Here is a 21,331-nt window from a genome sequence, read left to right as displayed (position 1 = left end):
TCGTTTCTTTCCTGTTTTCACTTTTGTTTAGATTGGAATTTAATTACCAGAAAAGTTGTGTATAGCCTTTTTTATTTTTTATATAATATTATTGCTTAAAAAAAAAATTTCTCGGATTCAAATCGAATAGAAACAAAAAGTTGGTTTTTTCCTTGGAGGTTTCGCTATATTACCTTTAATTTGGTTTACATGCTTCCCACGAAATTAAGTACTGGTTTTTGGGAGGATCTAATATAAAAACAAAGTCACTTCCCGCGTATTGTCTGAGTTTGTGGCAACCAGCAATTAGGATCCAACAAGGATCCACCAAACGGGCCACCATAATAAGATATGTAGAATTGGATTTGATCTCCAGCTCAAGAGGAAAAGAGAAGAAGAAACATACAACACTTTTAGATGGGTTACAGGTAGACCTGGCAATTTGGATCATGATACGGCGACACGACTCGAAAACGACACGAAATAAATGGGTTTGGGTTTATTATAAATGGATTTGGATCATAATCGGGTCAACCCATTTAACACGATTATTAATCGTGTCATTTTCGGGTTGACCTGTTTAACTCGAAATTGACCCGTTACGACCCATTTAAATTTAATTTTAAATTAATATTTTATTACTAATATAATATTTAATAACTAAAAAATATTATAAATTACAAATTTTATAAAAATAATTTTCTATTACTAATTTTTTAAAAACAAAAAATACATCTTTAATAAAACAAAAACATAAAAATAAAAAAAATAAAAAAAAAATTTCGGGTTTATAGGTTAATTTTCGGGTTAACGGGTTAATAGGTTAGTTTTCGGGTTAATAGGTCAATTTCAGGTTAACGGGTTAATAGGTCAACACGACCCGTTAAAATAATCGTGTTAAACGGGTCGTGTCGTGTTGACCTGTTTATAAACAGGTCGGGTTAGTGTTTTAGGTACCTGACACGATTAATAAATGGGTCGTGTTCGGATTAGGCATTTTTGACACGATTATTAAACGGGTTGACACGAACACGACCCACCAACCCGAATTGTCAGGTATAGTTACAGGTCTCCCTATTGGAGTGGTAGGTGACCCACCAACTTTCATGTGGACATTATATTATAAAAATTAATTAACAATTAATTGGAAGTTGCAAGATATTCTATGGTATAAGCCATTTGGCCTTCGCTAATCAATATTGACGATTTCCTGACGTTGTTCATGTTGTACTAGTTTTTAATCACCTATTGACTTTTTCATTGAAATTCTTCTTGACTTGTTATAGAGCAAGTTGAGGAACCTTCATTAATTAGTGTTAAATGTTAAATTTTTGGTTATTATGTAGAGAATTATTGGAATTACAAGATAAAAATTAAGATTGGCTTTATAATTAATACAAGCAGAAAATATTTCATATGTGTAAGTAGTCCTGTTTTTTATTTTATTTTTAGCAAACAAGTAGTTTTGTATATATATATATATATATTAAATACATACCTATGCAATGCACAGCATATATAATTGCAATAAATTATTTTGATAATAGATTATTAAAAAGAATTATAATCAAATCAAATGTAAAGCATTATAAAAACAATATTAAATTAAATCTTTAAATTTAACATAACTAATCCAAATTTTGAAAAATTTCTTTGAAAACCACAATAGTGGATGAATTGGTAGGTTCTCCATATTCATCACAAATTAATAATTTTAATCATTTCCTATTTGTAACTCTAGAAACTGTAATATATAACTATCCATCGATTTCCATCAATTTCCACAGCAATATCAGAAAAGTTTTCTTCTTTTCCATCAATTTCCACAGCAACATCATCATCTTCAATCAAAAATCCATAGCATGGTTCACTCACATGCTTATAATCAAGATGATTTTTATAAGGATCCATAAAAAAAAAAAAATGAAATTAAACTAAAAAACTTTAATAATTAAAACAGAAATATGATAAAATAAAAACCAACAGAGTATAAAATACCAAAATTTTAAACAACCAGAATGTGACACCTAATTATTTATAGTCAAATATATTTGATTTATTTGGTAAATATAATAACTGCAAATACACAAACTATATTTTAAAAAAATATAGTAACTGTAATAATGCAATAATGCAAATATTTTGTTTATTTTAAATTTATTTAAAAAAGTTACTATAATAATGCAATTCTGTTACATATAATAATGCAATTCTGTATATTGTAAAAACCGTATAATAATGCAATTTCATATATGACAATTCCGTGTTTGGTAAAAACTGTATAACAATGCAATTTCGTGTATGACAATTCCAATAACTGTAAAAAAAAAAAAATTGTCATATACATAAATTAAAAAATAAATACCTCACATTTTATGCACCACAAGTAAATAAATAAAATAAAAATAAGAATAAATTTTGTGTATGGCAATTTCATGTATGGTAAGAGCTGAATAACAATGCAATTCCGTATATGGCAATTTCACTAACTGTATAAATTAAAAATTGTATTATATGAACTTTTTTGTAAATTTTTTACTTCACATTATATGGTAAAAGCTGTATGATAATGCAATTCCATGTATAGCAATTTTGTGTATGGTAAAAACTGTATGACAATGCAATTTTGCGTATGACAATTCCATTAACTGTAACCAAAAAAAAAAAAAAAACTACCATATACATAAATCAAAAAATAAATACTTCAGATTTTATGCACCATAAGTAAATAAATAAAATAAAAATAAGAATAAATTCCATGTATGGCAATTTTATGTACAGTAAAAGCTGAATAACAATGCAATTCCATGTATAGCAATTCCATTAATTGTATAAATTAAAAATCATATTATATAAACCTTTTTTACTTTGATTTCCAAATTTAAAGAATAAATGCCTCACATTATGAGCACAATAAATAAATAAATAAAATAAAAATAAAGAGGATGATTTTGAAGGAAATTTGAAAAAAATATATGCTGATATGTGACGAATACTTTTTTTCTTTTATATATATATATATATATATGTATATATATATATTTTTCATAAAAAGATAAAATACAGAGGGAAGCGGATCTAGGCCACAAGGCTTATATGTAATTGTCTATCTAATAAATATTGTCAAAATGATCATATATAACCTTTTATTTATATTTTTATTTTTAATTTTGTGTACAAATTTTGCAAACCGACAAATTATGAAAGATGGTATGCAACACACACAAAAGCAGAGTCGAAGGTTCGAGAGCATATTAATTATTCAGAGTATGCTGGGCCAGGGACAACAATGTCTGCCTTCATTCTAATTAATCTCCAATAATAATTATTAGTGAATATTTTAATGATTAAAAATATAAATAAGACTCTCAATTATAAAAACAAGAGATGCAAAATAAACATAGAAAATAATAACAAGTACCATTTTATATATGTAGTATTAATATTGGTAGCTGCTTCAATTTCATACTATAGTTTCATGCATTTACATTATCAAAAAAAATAAAAATAAAAATAAAAATAAAATAAAAAGAAGAAGAAGAAGAAGATAGTTTCATGCCCTCACCCTATTCCATATAGTACTCCAATTTTTATTTTTTTTTAATTTCTTTTTGTCTATTTGATCTTCATTAATTTTTCATGTACTTGTGTTGTGCCTACCCGTTATGATTACATATGGGAACAGAATTGTGTTTGGTTCAAGTGGATCCTTCAAGGGGAAAAGTAGTGCATTGGGTATCAAATATTAGTTTGATTATATGCTACTAATGTAAAAATATCTACAACCTAGTACACAATATATGGAGCACTACCCTTTTAATGCAATTATTAATATACTTGTCATCTGTCCTCATTAATGCAATACCCGCACTCAGAGTTTCCCATCTTTATCTAATTGTTCCACTAGAGATTTGTCACTGTCCTTGTCTTTCCCTCCTCCTATTTATAAATGGGCATTCTGTTTGCCTCCTTGGAAGTACCTCAATTTTGTGCAAGAGATAGACTTGGCAAGCCATAGCCATGAAAACATTCTTAATCCCATGGCTTTTACTACTTGTGCTATCATTCTTGGCAACTACCAGCATGGCCGGTAGTCGAAGGATGTTGACAGAGGAAGGATATTCTGCAGTAGCACCGCCAGCTGAGACACCAAAGAGGAGCTTGGACGGTGAGACTGAGCCTGATCCGAACAACCACCACGCCATTCCAAGACCATCTTTTGGTCATGGGGACAAATAGCCAAAGTGGGCCTTCTAAAACCCCCAGCAGATAAACTTGATTAGCTTTTTAAATTCTGATTTCTTGCATATATTGCAAGTTTTTTTTTTTGGTAATCGTGCATATATTGCAAGTTGTACATTATATTGTATTAGTTTTTCTATTTAGGAGTTATAGATGAAGTCCTAAAGTAAGAAATAAATCTGATGCATGTAAAATGGAGTTGAAACTTTCAATTTAATTGTTAATTAGTAAAGTGTTCGTAAAAAACCTAAATAAAGCAGATAGTTTCAATAATTGAACATTTTTATCTATATTTATAGAAAGCATAAATTCATAACATAAATTTAAGATAATTTGTAATTAAAAAAAAAAAAAAAAAAGGGTAAAACAGATAGTCTGGATCCGACATGATTATGCGCAAGCTTAGGAATCCCATGTGCAGCCTTGGTCATTCCATGAAATCAATTTGGGCTTCCATCATGTCCCATACAATTCAGTTAATTTCATAACAATAATTATTTACTCCTTTTTCTGAGAACATAATTTGAAGCGGTTACAAGTAGAAAGTAATGTTTGCGCGAATCGAGGCACAATCCATCTTGAAAGATTCATCATTCACGCTAAAGTGGAATTATTACTTCTGTTTATTTATTTATTTTGATTACTTACTTTTATTTAAATTTGAATGTTGAAACCAACACACGGAAAACTCATCATTGAAATTCAAAAGTTAATAAGGTCCATTGGGCTTCGGCCCATGGTAGTGGATCTCACGACGATTTCGGGGTTGGACAGGCCTTGCGTTCAAAGTAGAATGCTGCATTTCATTTAAGCAAATAGAGAATATTAATACTTGAAACATTCCTAATGTCAAAAACAAATACTAAAAGCATTATAATTAATTTTTAAATATATATATATATATATATTAACTTACATCATGGACCGCCTGTCGCAGTAAATCCACTTGTTCACTTGAGACAGTTTTTACCTGCACCACAGTGCAAATATACATATATATATGTATATATATACATATGTATATATAGATTAATTATGGATAACATAATCTTGATTACCTTGTGAATTAAACAAACGGTTGGATTTTAAGTATATCTTTTAAACAATCACCTTCTCAACGACAATCCAAAGAACATCTTGTGTGCAAGGAGGAACAGTAAGCGAGCCAACGTAGTTGTAATATCTTCTCCCATCAATCTTGGTGTCGGCTGGATTTAGTAAGCCAACGTTTCTCTGTTCCAATGTATCATTCATTGATGCTATATCTTGGGTCAACTGAATTAATACACCCCTCGAATTAATTAAATAAGTCTCCAAAATCAAACCCTTAATTGACATTTAAGATTTAGTTAAAGTGAGTACAATGTTTTAAGCTTTTACCTTGGAAAGGAAATCATCGGGCTGACCAAACCGGTAGAGAACTCCAACGACGGCATACTTGTTTTTGACGTTGAAGTCCGAGCTGGCATAGACCATATGGAGTTCCATGACATACCTGCAAAGTAAAAATAAAATAAAATAAAATAATGAATGTATTAGGAAATTAATCTGAAGGGAGAGTTAGGAAAATTTAAAAATTTAGGACCTAATGCCATCGAGAGTGTGCTCTGAAGGAGAGTGCCAGTGGGACTGTTTGAGAGAGTATTTGGAGCCATTGATGTGCAGTAATCCTGCAGTGCCCTCCCATTGAATCTGCCTCCAAATATATCAATCGTTAATTACCAAAATCAGAATTGATTCAGAAAATTAGTTAACAATTAAATTCGATATTATACATTAAAAAAATGGAAAAAAGAAAAAGAAATTAGTCGCTTACGGTAATATCATGGCCTCTATTCTTGAGGATGCCATTAGTGGGGTTGTAGGTGATGTTGATGAGCAGTAACTGAGTTGATGATCCAGCACCAGCGGCATGTGATTTGGATAGGTCAATGGGTGATTGCATATTTCCATTATTACACGCTCCCCACTCTTCCTTTATGTTTCCCCAACTTCTTGGGCCCTTCTTGCTTCCTTCTATGTAATCAAACTCTCTCTCATCCTCTGCCATCGATCCCACAATATGTATTACATTAATGCACATTATTAAGCAACTAGTAACGAGGAAAAAAATATATATATATAAATATTTGTCATAAAACGTATATTATATGATGTGAGTTTGTATTACCAGCTTCTTGAGCTGAGGTTGATAATGAATGCAAAAAGAGATTAATTAGAAAAATCAAAGACAGAGAAAGGACGATGCGACTCATGATTTAGCTCTTCATGAATGAATAATGTTGTATCATGTAATGTAATTAAGAGTTATGAATTTGTAATATGGAGATGGAATGAAGAGGGAATATATAAGAAGATGTGGTGAGTGTTGGGTTGGAGTACTTAGCTAGATTTGTTCAATATTAGGCTTTAATTTTTCTTTGTATCAACATTAAATATAAGGAAAAACGAAAATCCTACACGTTTTTCGTTGAGTTTGGCATGGGAACCATATCGATGTTGACAAAATTAACATCTAAACTTTCAGAGTCTTGTGTGATGCATCCCTCCGACATTATCAGATTGGATTTAAACTTTTAAGATTGGTGGTTTTGGCAATTGAATTGGGGCTCTGTTATCGATATGCATTGCAAGGAACAAACATAAAAACATTATGTCCTTCTATGACTATCACAAGAAATGCATTTTCTAGGTGTCTGTCTGCCCACTTTGACGATCAAAATCACAAAATCAGCAATCTTTTCCCAAAACCATGTCATGTATACCTTGCCAAATCTACTCTTGTGTGTTTCTTAATTTTGCTGCTTTTGATGTAAATCGGCCAAACATTTTCCATCTTATATATTTGTCAATTAATTATAACTTTTCCTTAATAAGTAGTCAAGTTGGTTAAACCCCTCAAACCCATTACGGGTTTAAGACATAATCATTCCTTTTAAAATAAAATTATTATAACCTAACAGCCAAAAAAAAAAAAAAAATCAATTTGAGTCAATATTTACCAAAACATATAAACTAAATGAGATAAGTCAATATATTATTTCTGAAGTATTAACATATATCTAAATATTGATAAATTAATCAAAAAAATCATATTTTATTTATAACTAAATGATTCCATCATTTTATTAAGCGGAAAATAAAATTATATTTTGATTTCAAGGTGAACCATTTATTTTTCCATGAAAGCAAACATGCAAAGAATTCATTTGTCAAGTTTTCTGAAAAGACAGACAAAAAAATTTCTTAAAAAAGAACAAAAATTGAATCAGAAGATTGCATAAATAGAAATTGAGCTAAATATTTGTAACTCTATACTATATTTAAAAAAAAAAAAAAAAAAAAAAGAACGAGAAGATTATTTCTCGAGGTAGATTAGCCATTTAACTAAAGTAAAAGTAAAAGATTAGAAAAGTTAAAAAACAAAATATATAAAAAAAAAAAAAAGTGTAGGTATGTACAAGTTGTATATTAATTCAATTTAAAAATACAATTAAAAATTTGAAAGTACCCCTCTCCGCCGTTTACGGGTGCCTGAGACAAAGACTAGCGTATCTAACGAGGTGCATGCGAACAAAGGTTTTAGTTCGAAATGGTTTCTCTTGAGCATAATTTTAGCCGCTAATTTTAAATAATTTATAAGCCTTTTTCACTTTTTTTTTTCTTGGCTATCCGTATACCATATGTATATAAAGGATTTTTCTCCTATCTACGAAATTGATGATAAATTGTATCTAAAATGCCTCTAATAATTACATGAAAGTGAACAGTAGATATATATAATTTGACGCCTTCAAAAAATTTCATTTGAAGTTTTCTAAATAAGAGAATATTTGTGTATCTATATATTTATACCAATGGATATATTACATTTTAATTCCATTAACTTTTAAATTTTTACAATTTAAATTTTTAAATTTTCAACTCACCAATTTACACCTTAATTTTTAATTTGTTACAATTTTAATATTTATGATTTTTAATTAATAAGGTTAATGATGCAATTAAAATTAAATTGGATTAAACTTTAAATTAGAATATATTAAAGTGTAAAATTTTAAAACTAGTTCTAAAATTCTATATTTCTGTATATTTTAGTTTAAGATTAATATAGTTTATACTAATTACATGAAAAGCTTGTGAAATCTTGCAGTTAAAAAGCTAAATAAGATTCAAATAGTAACAATTGAAAAATTAAAAACAATAAATTGTTAATTTAAAAAAGTTAAAAACCAAAATTAAACAGTTTACTTTTAAGTATATTAAAGTACAATCTATCTTATCATCAATTTGCAATTCCAAAAGCCAATTAGGTTATAGCAGTTTGTATATGGCAGGTCAGTGAAAAATATTCTTAAATTGAACTTTTGAAGTTGTAGCCATAATTGGATAACCTTCTTTTTTTTTTTTTTTTTTTTTTTTGTCAATCCATGATCGAAAAACCTAAAAGTGAAAAAAGGACGATAAATCTTCGGTGGGTCCAAATATTTGAAAAAAAAAAAAGCAAGCTTATTAGTCAGATAATTTGATGATTGATACACTTGGAGTAGGACCTTCCCTGCTGTCCTTCACCGAAATGAAGCAATTAGCCCACTCGTCATTCTGCGTCATTCTTCATTTGTACGTATTCTTATTTACAAGTTCACAGAAGCAAAAAAAAAAATAATAATAATAAAAAAAATTGAAGTATGGTACTGCTCGTTTTTCTAATGATAATAATGCGTGATAACTTAGATAGTGTATAAAATAAGGTTGGTTTGTTCCAGTATAAAATAGGATTTATTAATATTTAAAAGGTGATATATTATAGCGCACACTGTCTCTCTCTTTCTCGTAAGGCTTGCTCTCATTACGAGAAAGAAAAGTGGAAAAAGGAGGACGTTAAATTAGAAAATATTAAGATGAAGAAGGAGAGAGAATTCAATCTATCTGCGTTTTGTTCCACTGAGATTGAGGGTGGCTGAATGTGGGCTAATTAGACTTTAGACCATAAGAAACTGAACAAATTCTTTGTTTTTTTTTTTTAAAAATCACACGCATGTAGCTGCTTGTTGGTCGTTCAGTAGTCAGTTGTCGTCCACTTCATGTATAGAATCCGAAGAATTCTATTATCCTTTTCTACCATAAAGTTATAAAAGGTTAAGGCAAATGTGCTTCTTTTATTTTTAACAGACCAAAACTCAAATATTATTTATAGTTGTGAAAATCATCGAAATAAATACTAGTTAGGTCATTAGTTTAAGTTAAAAAAAAAAAGGAGGGGTAGAATGTACCCCCGTATAGTTAATTTAACCCAACGGAAAAATTAGTGTTCACCACATGAGCAGAAATAGAATCAATACGTACGCATCAGTAATTGTCATATATGACCAAAAGGTCTTCATTATTGACTTTACGCGAAGCTTATTATACACACACATGCAGCATATACGACTAAATGAATCGCAGCCTACCAACCAGGTGCAAAAGAATTATATATAGTCTAGTTTCAGTCAAGGAGGTGGGACCCACTTTTGTCACCAGAGTCAAAAAGTGATCCTGATCATGCCCCATGTTCAACACTACTCTGTACATTCACTATTTACAACTCAAATCATTCCAATAAAAATTTATCGAAACATTATCCAAAGCTCCAAAGTACTTTGCATCATCCTAATTTGATAGATAATATGATGTACTATGCAATACTACTCTTTCAAACTTTGCATATGCACATTATATATATATATATATATATATATGTTTGGAGAATAAAGAGGAGATCACAGTCTGATTCTTTTCCTAGTATATTCTAATCACTGTTGTCTAAAATTCTAAAAAGCTCACGGTAATAGAACCTAAAGATGTTGTTTACGGGTGCATCTTCAAACCCTTTAGGAGAAATGGACCCAGTTTTCGTCAAAGGTGTATAGAGGTCTTCTGCTAGCTCGCTTTACATGTTTGGGAGGAAAGGAATATTATGAACACAGCTTCTTTTCTATGATTCTAAAGCACTTGGAAAACTGCAAACTCATATAACACAAAGACCTGCAGAATTTGATACATAATTTCTGTTGAAATTAACCTCCATATATTTGTGTGCTAGTTAGCTAAAACTTATGGATACTCCATCAAGTTTTCCTTTATCCATTACTAAATGCAAGCAATGAAATTAGAGCAAAGAATTAATGTATACAGTATATTACGATGCAAAGAACACAAACTCTTTACGAGAAGTAAAGCTAGACTAATATAAACCAAGAGAAAAGAAAAAGGTGGCCGAATATTGAGCGCAAAATATGGCTGGGAATTTGAATATGATAGTGCCGTACTAATGCATATATATATATATATATTTATATAAATGGTTTTTAATTTCTTTGTAATTAGTTATGCTGCCAGATCTTTTACTTTTTGGTAGGACCCTCATGTTAAAGAAAGAAAAGCAGCAATTAATGTGGATGATGCGTTGAAAGCGCTCACTTTGGTCGAAGATCCTCAAAGCGGAGCTCTAATATTGTTCTATACACTTCCCATTGGTATTGGGCAACTCTAAAAAAGTCTACTTTTCCAACTTAGTTAAAAAAAAAAAAAAAAAAAAGTTAATAAATAATTAAATATATCTTATTTGTGTTTGTGATTCTACTGCTATTTATCAATGGTAATAAATAGTAAAATTTTATACTTTACAAATGTCTTTTCATCCTCAGGCTCGAGTTTCCAAAAACTGGTTTCCACATAGGACCGCCCTGCAACCAATCGAACCTACCGTTGATCCAAGAAACTTTGAAAACGACTCAATTTTCCAAACAAATATGAGTTCAAAAGAAAACGATCAACTGAAAAAAGCACAGGTGAAAAAGATAGTGTTGAGAAAATCATCCATTAATATGAGTTTCGAATAATGGTTTAATACTTTAGATACCATGTCGTCTCAAAAATCTACCATAGTTTCATATAAAGAAAAGGAAACTATTTAATGTATATAAAGAGTGGAAGGAAAAATTCCAAATGCAAGGATTAATTGCAGCGACATTTTGTTTGATTTTAAGAAAATAGTGAAATCTGGATTTACGGTGAGCCTCAGTTTTTAGGTGTGGAAATTAGGTCGAAAATCCTTTGCACTGCTCAAAGCTGAACGTGGCAGTTTGAAGGAGAAAAAGTGAGGCCCAAAAAGTCAAAAAGCTTGGGCTCTCTTCGCTCAGAGTTCAGTATTTTTATCGAAGTGTATACCATGTCAGCATTTCTCACCTCCATGTGACCATGAGAAGTTTTGTCTTATCGACCCAATGAGTCAAAATTATCTTTCGCCATGTCATTAACATCGTTGTAATTCCATTTTTAGGACGGTAAAATAATCAAGAAACCTACCCTCTCTGTCCAACCAATAGCAAACCATTTCCTCGAGACGAGACGGATTCCCATATAACTAGCAAACAGAAGCGCACTCTCTCTTGTTTCTTTTCACTTTAACCCTCATTATAAGTGATTTGAAAAGCCTGTGAGACTGTGACAATGATTATAAATAAAGATCCTAACGTCACTAATGGGTATAGTGAGAGAGAATATACGAAATGAGTTACGTTCTCCTACTCATTATAGACCCAAATTTCTACGTATTTTGGTGCTAATTACTTTTGTATCTTGTCTAAACATGAAAGCTTAGTGATGGGCAGGTGTGTTTTTAGGAAGAAAAGAGGTACAAATTAGTGTTGGAGCGAACTATCCCACCTCTTTACTTCTTCAAAGATGCTCCGGAGGATCTGCATTGTTGTAATCTCTCTGCTCAGCTCATTTTCATTTTGTCCTCTTGCTCTAGCAGCTCTCAACTTCACTCTGCCTGGTCAGCATCCATATCCCGAACAGGTTGCTCAAGATGTTCATAGGTAGAAATATCCCTTCAAGCATTGCTCTGCTCACCGCTACTCTGTTTTTCACTTTCACGATATGCAGAGCAGGACCCTGTTTCCAAAATTGCAAATTTTTTAAGCGAATGTTTCCACTTAGGATTTTGTTTCTCAACTTTCATAATGTTTTAAACTGGATATAATGCTGTTCAAAGACAATGTAGATCCCCTTATTTTTCGCAAGTATTTTTTCGCCCATTGTTTCTACATTGCAGAGTTTTCCACTTGTTTTAGAGGACTTACTCTGTTTTCACTCTGTTTTCTACGCTATCCTATTTTATTTTCTTATTTTTTTGATAATGTAGGATATACTAGTTCCCATAATCATCTTTTTCATGCATTTTGTGTTTCTAAATCTGTCTAAAATCCTGCATTGTTGTTTGTAACATACTTTGTCTTGTTGATATCATGGTTTTTGAAGCACTTTGGTCTTTGGCATGCCCTCTAGTTTCTACTAAAACTCTCTCACTCTGGCTTTGGCAGTTTGGATGATATGCTGATCTTCACTTTGTTTTAGCTTCTTATTTGGACTAATTTGACAAACAAGGATTCTGTTAATTTGGATCAGGAGAGTAAATGCTTCTATAACCAGAAGGCAAATGCTACAAACAACCCAAAACGTCGACTCATCGTGCCTAACAGGAAACCCCATCGACGACTGTTGGAAATGCGACCCAGACTGGTCCAACAACCGCCAAAGCCTCGCTGACTGCGCAATTGGCTTCGGCCAATATGCTCTCGGCGGCAAGAACGGCGAATACTACATTGTCACCGACGACTCCGACGACGACGCCGTAAACCCAAAGCCTGGAACCCTGCGGTACGCGGTCATACAAACAGAGCCCCTGTGGATCGTCTTCCCTCAAAACATGCTCATCAAGCTTTCCCAAGAGCTCATCTTTAACAGCTACAAGACGCTGGATGGGCGTGGAGCTAACGTCCACATTGTGGGTGGTGGGTGTATCACATTGCAGTACATAAGCAATGTCATCATTCACAACATCCATGTCCACCATTGTTACGAGTCAGGTAGCTTACAACTTCAGTTCTCACTTCTCATCGGCCATAGTCATAAATGTTTCACCTAATATCTTTAAAGTTTTTCAGACATTTGGGTATTTCTATTTACTTCCTCAATTATTATTCCATGCTGAAGGATATTAATTGGAATGAGAGTATAGTAACTCTTAGATCTATATTTTGGGACCTTTTGTTTTTTTTTTTGGCAGGCAATGCTAATGTGAGATCAAGTCCAGATCACTATGGATACCGAACAAAATCAGACGGTGATGGGATATCGATCTTTGGTTCTAAAGACATATGGATCGACCATTGTTCCTTATCACACTGCAAGGACGGTCTGATAGATGCGGTGATGGGGTCCACAGGGATCACCATATCGAACAATTACTTCGCACATCACAATGAGGTGATGTTGTTGGGCCACAGCGATGATTACTTGCCAGACTCCGGGATGCAGGTGACCATAGCTTTTAACCATTTCGGACCAAAGCTGATTCAGAGAATGCCAAGGTGTAGACGCGGTTATATCCATGTGGTCAACAATGATTTTACTCAGTGGGAAATGTATGCAATTGGCGGTAGTGGAAACCCTACCATTAACAGCCAAGGCAATCGCTATACTGCCCCTTCCGATCGCAATGCCAAAGAGGTAGGTCCGACTCTGTTTCTTTTCTTTTCTTTTCTTTTCTTTTCCCCGCTTTGTTTTATTTTTGATTATTTGTGATTACCATTCGTAGAACCTATTCTTACATGTTAATTAATAATTTATTGCATTTAGATTAATTTTAACCTTTTAAAAACTAAAATCTTAAATAAAAATGTGAATCTTTAACGTAAATAATTAACACATAAGCATGGATTCCACTATAATGGTTAACAATGGTAATAAGTATCATTTTTCTTCATTTTGTTCTTTAACTATATAGTTTCCTTTTAATTTTTTTGGGGGGGTTGGGTTCATGAGCAGGTAACCAAGAGAGTGGACACAGGAGAAGGAGAATGGAAGGACTGGAATTGGAGATCAGAAGGTGATATAATGGTGAATGGAGCATTCTTTGTGGCATCAGGGGAAGGAGTAGAGGTTAACTACGAGAAGGCCTACAGTGTGGAGCCAAAATCCGCTGTGATGATCGAACAGCTTACTATGCATTCTGGTACACTTGGAGTTGGTAGCAGGTAATTTTTTCTTCTCTTCTTCTCTCTTTTCCTTTCTCTCTCACTTTTTCTTTTCCAAACTTTTTATTGCTTTTCACTTTTACTTTTATTGATTTTCCCCCTGAACTTCCTTGACTAAATGGATAATATGATTATAGGTATCGTAATGGTATAAACCTTTAAAAGAAGCACGAAAATTTCAAAACCCAAATGCTTGAGAATTAACTTGTACGATTTAATTTTCATGACCTTGGAAATAATTAGTGCAAAATTTGAATGACTATGAACAGGGATAACAGCCTTGGCATGTGGAGCACAGGACCCAATGCAGGTGGAAACAACTTAGGAGGGCCGGACTATACAGATGATATGTCGGGGAGGAGCATCCCACTGTCCCCTTCGTTTACTTTTAGTCTCTGCTTCTTTTTGTTGTCTCTGTCATGCTTGTTATTACCCCAAATTAAACCTGACATCCACCTTATTATCATAAATAATTTATGATTATTTGGGTTTATCTACATGTTCATCAGCTTAACACTTGACAAAGACTTTAATAAACCCCTGCAGGATAAAATTCTGCCAACTAATTTTTCCATATTCAACAGAACTTCATTAGAAACAAATTTGCTCTTTGCTTTTGGGTTTATAACTATATCCCAAGATAAAGTGTGAATGAAATATTAATTCTTTTGCTTTTTGGGTTCTGGGTATAATGGCTATTAATTGTTAATTAATTCATACAAACCAAAGAGAATATTGTTCTGGCAAGCCAACAAGGTCACCTCGCTTAATATTACCAAAAAAATAAAAAGGTCACCTAGCTTAAGATACAAAAACAATAGCACATCAATAAACCTTACATGGTGGCTGTAGATTATAAACGCCTCAGAGATCTTGCTCTTTGAACAACTTGTTAATGATGACTGATGGGTAGCTACAAATTATAGAAACTAAAATTATGTAGTTCCATGTGTATATAGTTCTCGGCCATTTTTTAAATATCTAAGTTTGTCCATTCAGTCCAAGCAAGCTAGCTATATCTACCGACTTGAATCTTTGATGAATGTCTTGGTAGATATGTAGACAAAACGTGACGTATAGCTTGGTAGGTTTGGATGGCAAATGCAGCCTCTCAAATTAATAAAAAAGGAAAGAAACAGAGTGTAATCCTTTTCTTTTCTTTTCTTTTTTTTTTTTTCATTTTCTTTTCTTTCTTTCTGTTTTTTTTTTTTTTTAAAAGCGCAATGTCTACAACTTAGACTTTGTTCAGTTCATGTACGCCACTTTCCATAATTTAGTTGTTCATTTGGATAATATTATCTTCTTCATATCTCTATTTGGTCTGACCAACTCTCTTTCTCCATCAAGATTACAAGATGCATATATATTATCCAATTCGTCTAGTCTAATGTCTACATATACCTGATATTATTAATTATTTCCATTTACAAAGGAAACAAATTAAAACAATACAACGTGTCGGTTTCTCAATTTGAATTAATTTCCATAATATTGCCCTGTACAACATCAGTCCAAGATTTAATGACTTAAGCATTTAGGTCAAATTCAGTTCCACAGAAAAATATTCTTCTTTGCGCTTTAGAGTACTTGCTATATCAATATACAATCTATCTATGAATAGTAATTGATGACCCTAATTTGGCTACTTGTATTAAATGAAAAGCTTAAAAGATCGTCAAAAAAGCATATTGCATGGTTACTCATCACAACAATTAACATTTTAGACAATCTTATATACATATTCAATTTGATGAGCAATGTGATATTGTTGGTAAAATTAACCCATCTCCATTTTGTTTGCATATATATAATATATGTGTGTGTGTGTGTGTGTGTGAATTGCATCAGACAATCTAGCTGAATTTGCGCCATAACTTTTGTTTTACAACCTCATTTCAATATCTAGCGATTTGACAGTTCATTATGTGTTTATCTATTATGTAAAGCATCAAAAAGCAAAGCGTGGTAGCATATGCATTCATATTTCATACTCTTACAATTACTAAGTGTAAAAGCCAATACATAGGTAAATAAATAAATATATTTATAAAGTTCAAGGAGGGTGGTAGGAGAAAGGAAGAGAAGAAGAGATCAGAAACTAGAATTGGCTAATATGTTCTAAAAGCAAGTGTCTGGCCAAGCATATTTTTTCAGTTTCAACTAGTGATTTGCATTTCGTGGTGCAAAACATGCCATTTTTACAGTTAGAAGGTTCTTTACATTTACATTTCAAAATGTCATCATAATCATGTCTTTATTAATTAATTCATATCCCAGAGGGAACCAGCTGAGCAATCCCATATAAGACCATCATCCGGAGTCCAGTCCAGAAAACAGAAACTTGAGTCTATGCTATTGCACTCATCCTGATAGTTTATTTGGCTCTGATCATTTGACAGGTCAGATATCCAATCTGACATTCTGGTTGCATATGGTGAACTTGCCAATGAAAACTCAAAAGCATCAATGGAATTACATTCGGTTCCTCCTGAGTCTTCAACTGACCAACCATGGTAATTCTCATAGTTATATGATCTTTGAGCACTCGTATGATCAGCATTTTGAAACAATAATAAATCTTCTTTGGCATCCTCTAACTGGTTGTGAGTGTTATCTGCAGATCAGGGAAGAAGCATTGTTAGTAAATTATCATGAGGAACCAAAACTAGGCAAAGCCAAAAATCACAATTATTTTTTGAAGCAGAATTAAGATGATCATGACCAAGTAGTCCGGCACCTTGTTGAATTTGTGTTTTCTTTCTTAAATGACTTCTCCAGTAGTTCTTTATTTCATTATCAGTTCTTCCAGGCAATCTCCGAGCAATCTTCGACCACCTACAACCAACAACAAATAAAAAGTTCACTCAACTTTCCACTTAGATAATACATATCTGTAATTATTCTAATTTTATCATGAAACAGCTGGTGGATCAAGCGCACTAAAGCACAAGCGCGGTAGGTAGGCATTGGAATGTGAAGGTGGTGAGAGAAATAGTCTTACTTGTTACCCCAACGCTCATGAAGCTGATGGATGATATTCTCTTCTTCAACACTTATATTTCCATGCTTAAGATTGGGACGAAGATAGTTTAACCATCGCAACCTACAGCTCTTACCACTCCTTCTTAGACCTGCAATTATGCATAGAGCTTCTTAGTCTATATTATGGTAATAGGACATGCACGCTCACAGCACCATGGATGTGTAAGCCCGCTATGACAAAATTTTATATATAAATACATATGCATGTTGATTTATGGGAATATTGAATAATTGATGGATCATTTACCTGATGCTTTTGCTAAATCATCCCATCTTCGCTCCCCCATAAGGTTTACAAAGGTGGTGAGTCGTTCATCTTCCTCATCAAGCCAAGTCCCTCTCCTGAGTTCTTCTACTTGAAACTGCATGTTTGGTTGACTAAGCTATTGTCGGTGCAACATGTTGAAAGAGTTCAAGTCCTTTTTATACGAGGAGAAGAGTGGCAAAAGAGTATGGAAAAAAGAAAGCGACCGGAAACACTTCCATGATACAGTACCAAGCAAGGTGGACTACACTAATTTGTGGGAACCCCACCATCGGCTTACAAAAAATTCGTGCTAACCAATTAGGTCATCGATGAAGATATTGCGTTGCTTATTTCTTAAGGATGGATCAATGAAGTTCTATCTTCCTTTTTGCATCACCATTTTTGGCCTCATATGCAAAGGTTGTACTTCACTTCTAGAGCCGAAGAAAAAAATATTCAGATTACATTGCAGTTTGTAGATAGGGTTTGTCTCTGTCCTCTATAATATTAAACTGAAAAAGGGAGAAGATTGGGATAATGTTTTAGAAGTTATTAAAGCAAGCCCAAGATTTGTATCTTCAAATAGATCTCCTCAGAACTTTAAATTCGATTCATTAGAGATGACAAAGTACTCGAGGAGGCTGCTAATCACGTGCTCTTTGGTTATAACTAGGGTCATGTACAACATCATTAGACCTTTCAATTACTTATAAAAGTGAGTTGATAATTTGTAATTGAAGGTCTTTTACACATAAATCTCCATCGTAGCCGTCATTCATCTAGTAAGAATTATATATTTCTTCATTTTTTTTCTCCCTTCATGCTGGCTAAGATTTGTCCCAAAATTCTATTAATCTTGTCTAAAAAATAATGAGAAAAGTAGTCTTCTTCTGGTAACATTTTATAATTTATCACTGTAGCGATAATAAGGTAAGGGTTAATGACCGATTGTTTAATATCTTACTGCTTACATCATCTGAAATGGGTAATGGTGAAGACAACGAGCTTAGATATAGTTGAAGAGAATAAACGGAGCACCTTATAAAACTCTTCTTGTTAAGGCTTTCAAAAATAGCATCCCTAATAGTGATTCGCACTTCAAACATACTTTGTTGAATTTATAAAAGAAAACTATTTTTAGATATTTAACATGGAAACAGATAAATATTTAAGTGACAAAGTAAGAAATTATTAAATTAAAAAACAGAGCACGAGCAAGAAGATGATGCAAAGGGAGATCTTATTTACATCCACACTGCCCCGCTACGCTTCTGCTCATTGCAAGGTGAATGCAAACAACTCAAAAGCCCAAAATTGCAGCTACCTTTCTCCGGCTAGCAAAATGCCACGGCTACTAACGATCTATAAATGACTTGTTCATAAGATTTACAGCGTTATCCATGAACTGCATTAGAGAAACAACCAATTTTTGATAAGGAAACAATAACTGCAGCGTGAACTGGGCCCTAGAAATATCAATCAATGCATAAATCTTTTGATACAGAGAAGGGTATTATTTCAAGCGGATCAAAGTAGTCTGAAAGACCATGAAAGCTAGGACCTTTTCCATCCCCAGTTGGCGTGATTTGAGATAAACCATTTCTTAATATACTTTGCCAAGAACTATTCTTCTCTCAAGAGTTTCTTTTACTTTAATGTTCTTCTTTAAAAAATATTTCACGCTATGATAATTTTTTACCCATCTTTTCCATTCTTATTTCACTCAAACAATGGAATTTTGAACTATTTCATCACCAGATTTATTCTATGTTAATGCCCAAACATCTTGATTCATCTAAGCTTTCTGCTCTATTTAGAATAGTTTGTGATACCTAATCTAGGATTGTTCATTTGGCTTAAACTTAACTGATTCTAAAAGGAAACACCAACAAGAGTTTTTACCTTTCCAAGTAGCTTTAGCTCTCGTCCAACCGGTTCCAAAAATTTCAAATTAACATCAACCGGCCATACCTGTATGCAAAACAGGAATCAATTATAAAACGTTAATAAGAGAAAAATATTTGAAAGATTGTGCTAAAACTAAAGAGAAAACTAGATATTTCGATGACAAAGTAGCATGGAACAAAAGTTAAAACTAAAAAGAAAACTAGATATTTCTATGACAAAGTAACATGGAACAAAAACATACGGCAATAACACATCCATATTATGCCAAGGACTACACTCAACATAGCATCTCGCTGGCACAAATTTATTAAAGCAGCGATCATTTTTCCTGAACAACATTATAAAAGAGAAGACACATTACAATGTAGACCTCTAAAACAAGGAATAAAAAACCGCAAACTTTTTAACAATCAATGAAAATTGTGATATGCACGCACATTTTAAGTCCTAGGAGGAGCAATATATAAACAAGGAAGAACAAGGAATCCATAATTCCGTTGCTTCTTAATCATGTCAAACAGTTGGACGATAAATTTTGCAAAACATGATAAAAAGCAGCATAAAATTTACCAACCAAACAGCTTAAACACAGAACAACATGGAAGGTACTATTTTTTTTGGCCCGTCCTGGAAAATAAAATTATTCAACCTCCGTATAACCATAGGAAAGAAGAAACTGCAGCACAAGAAACCCACTTTGCTCTCCCAGCCATAATAAAAAATAATAATAATAAATAAATAAATAAATAGATAAAATTTCTCAGTTTGCTCGACGCAAATTGAATATGAAAGAGCTAAGAAGAAGACTAAATAATAAGAAAAAGGAGGCACCTTTAAGCCAAGTAGTTTAATGGGTGTAATCTGGCCTGGGACAATACATTCAGGGCCTGCGGATTCCACAATGGCTTCCATAGCTAATCCACTTCCTATGGGATTGGGTTGCTGCAAAATAAAAAACTATCCATTATTACGAAAAACTCACAGAGAAAGTAACTGTTATTGATTAAAAAATAAGGAAAGGAGAGTGCGTGGGTGTATGAAGAGGACCTTCATGACGGAGATGGCATAGTTGGAAGTAGCGGTGTTGGGGACGCGAACAATTGGGGAATGGTGAATTTTTGGGATGGCCTTGCCAGCTGACGCCCTCCATGGCACGTCCTTTTGCAGTGAAGAGCTGGCTCCTCCTTTTCGGGACATGGCCTTCGTCTTCTTCTTCTTCTTCAATTTCTTCTTTGCGGGTTGTTAGAAGATAATTTTGGGGTCAGAGGTAGATTCTTTATTGAACGAATGGAGTTCAGAGAAGCACAGGATGGAGCCACAGATTATTAGATAGATAGAAAGACGTCTTGATAGGTTTTGCAGAACCGGCGGCTTTGTATCTCTCTCATTATTTTATTTATTTATTTCTAATTTGGTTTTTAAATTGTTGATAAGTTATTATTTATGGACAGGGCTTTTATGATTTATCATTTGGTTGGTTGGGCTTCTGTTTGCAATCACTATTGGCCTATTGGGCTTGTTTGTCCGCTCCACTATCGTCTTTTTTCAATTAATTAATTAATTTATTTATTATTATTATATTTATTATGATTTTTTTTTTTTTTGGGGCCCAGATTATGAATATGTTTTAGAGAAAAAGAAAAAAAAAAAAGGTTTTGAAGCTGAATCGGGTGGATATTGGCTCGATCTTGTCAAATAAAAAATAGGAGCACAATTTAGACGCACCCATCTCCCAGTGTTCAAGATCAAATATAAAAAATAGGAGCACAATTTAGAAGCCCCCATCTCCCAGCGTTCAAGGTCAAATATAGAAATAAGAGAAAGAAAG

The 21,331-nt window shown here is 32.8% G+C and overlaps 4 protein-coding genes across 5 annotated transcripts; 1 reads left to right on the top strand and 3 right to left on the bottom strand.

Annotated features, from left to right (window-relative positions):
* Positions 1–4,611: 4,611 nt before the first annotated feature.
* Positions 4,612–6,550, bottom strand: LOC107431930 (carbonic anhydrase Nec1). The gene is made up of 7 exons (XM_048464934.2): positions 6,392–6,550; positions 6,038–6,264; positions 5,807–5,913; positions 5,602–5,716; positions 5,332–5,496; positions 5,138–5,191; positions 4,612–5,017 (listed from the first exon to the last, which is right to left on the bottom strand). Exons 1-7 carry the CDS (start codon positions 6,474–6,476, stop codon positions 4,931–4,933), a joined length of 840 nt encoding a protein of 279 aa, XP_048320891.1. The 5' UTR covers positions 6,477–6,550; the 3' UTR covers positions 4,612–4,930.
* A 5,143-nt stretch (positions 6,551–11,693) lies between these two features.
* On the top strand, positions 11,694–14,882 carry LOC107431897 (probable pectate lyase 12). The gene is made up of 5 exons (XM_016042920.4): positions 11,694–12,086; positions 12,676–13,136; positions 13,337–13,779; positions 14,098–14,306; positions 14,576–14,882. Exons 1-5 carry the CDS (start codon positions 11,950–11,952, stop codon positions 14,784–14,786), a joined length of 1,461 nt encoding a protein of 486 aa, XP_015898406.1. The 5' UTR covers positions 11,694–11,949; the 3' UTR covers positions 14,787–14,882.
* Positions 14,883–16,386: 1,504 nt separating this feature from the next.
* Positions 16,387–18,472, bottom strand: LOC107431922 (transcription factor MYB27). 2 transcript variants are annotated; one of them, XM_016042953.4, is made up of 4 exons: positions 17,596–18,472; positions 17,308–17,437; positions 17,029–17,141; positions 16,387–16,920 (listed from the first exon to the last, which is right to left on the bottom strand). In XM_016042953.4, the coding sequence occupies exons 1-4, from the start codon at positions 17,714–17,716 to the stop codon at positions 16,568–16,570; spliced, it is 717 nt and encodes a 238-aa protein (XP_015898439.2). In that variant the 5' UTR covers positions 17,717–18,472; the 3' UTR covers positions 16,387–16,567. The 2 variants fall into 2 exon arrangements, with proteins under 2 accessions (XP_015898439.2, XP_024935270.2); XM_025079502.3 differs by having other exon boundaries at positions 17,044–17,141.
* Positions 18,473–18,611: 139 nt separating this feature from the next.
* On the bottom strand, positions 18,612–20,924 carry LOC107431955 (uncharacterized). Its single transcript, XM_048465090.2, has 4 exons — positions 20,551–20,924; positions 20,335–20,445; positions 19,498–19,566; positions 18,612–19,000 (listed from the first exon to the last, which is right to left on the bottom strand). Exons 1-4 carry the CDS (start codon positions 20,698–20,700, stop codon positions 18,950–18,952), a joined length of 381 nt encoding a protein of 126 aa, XP_048321047.2. The 5' UTR covers positions 20,701–20,924; the 3' UTR covers positions 18,612–18,949.
* Positions 20,925–21,331: the final 407 nt, after the last annotated feature.

Source organism: Ziziphus jujuba, chromosome 11, assembly GCF_031755915.1.
Source record: "Ziziphus jujuba cultivar Dongzao chromosome 11, ASM3175591v1".
NCBI classification, from domain to species: Eukaryota; Viridiplantae; Streptophyta; class Magnoliopsida; order Rosales; family Rhamnaceae; genus Ziziphus; species Ziziphus jujuba.
This window is presented reverse-complemented; position numbering and strand designations above follow the sequence as displayed.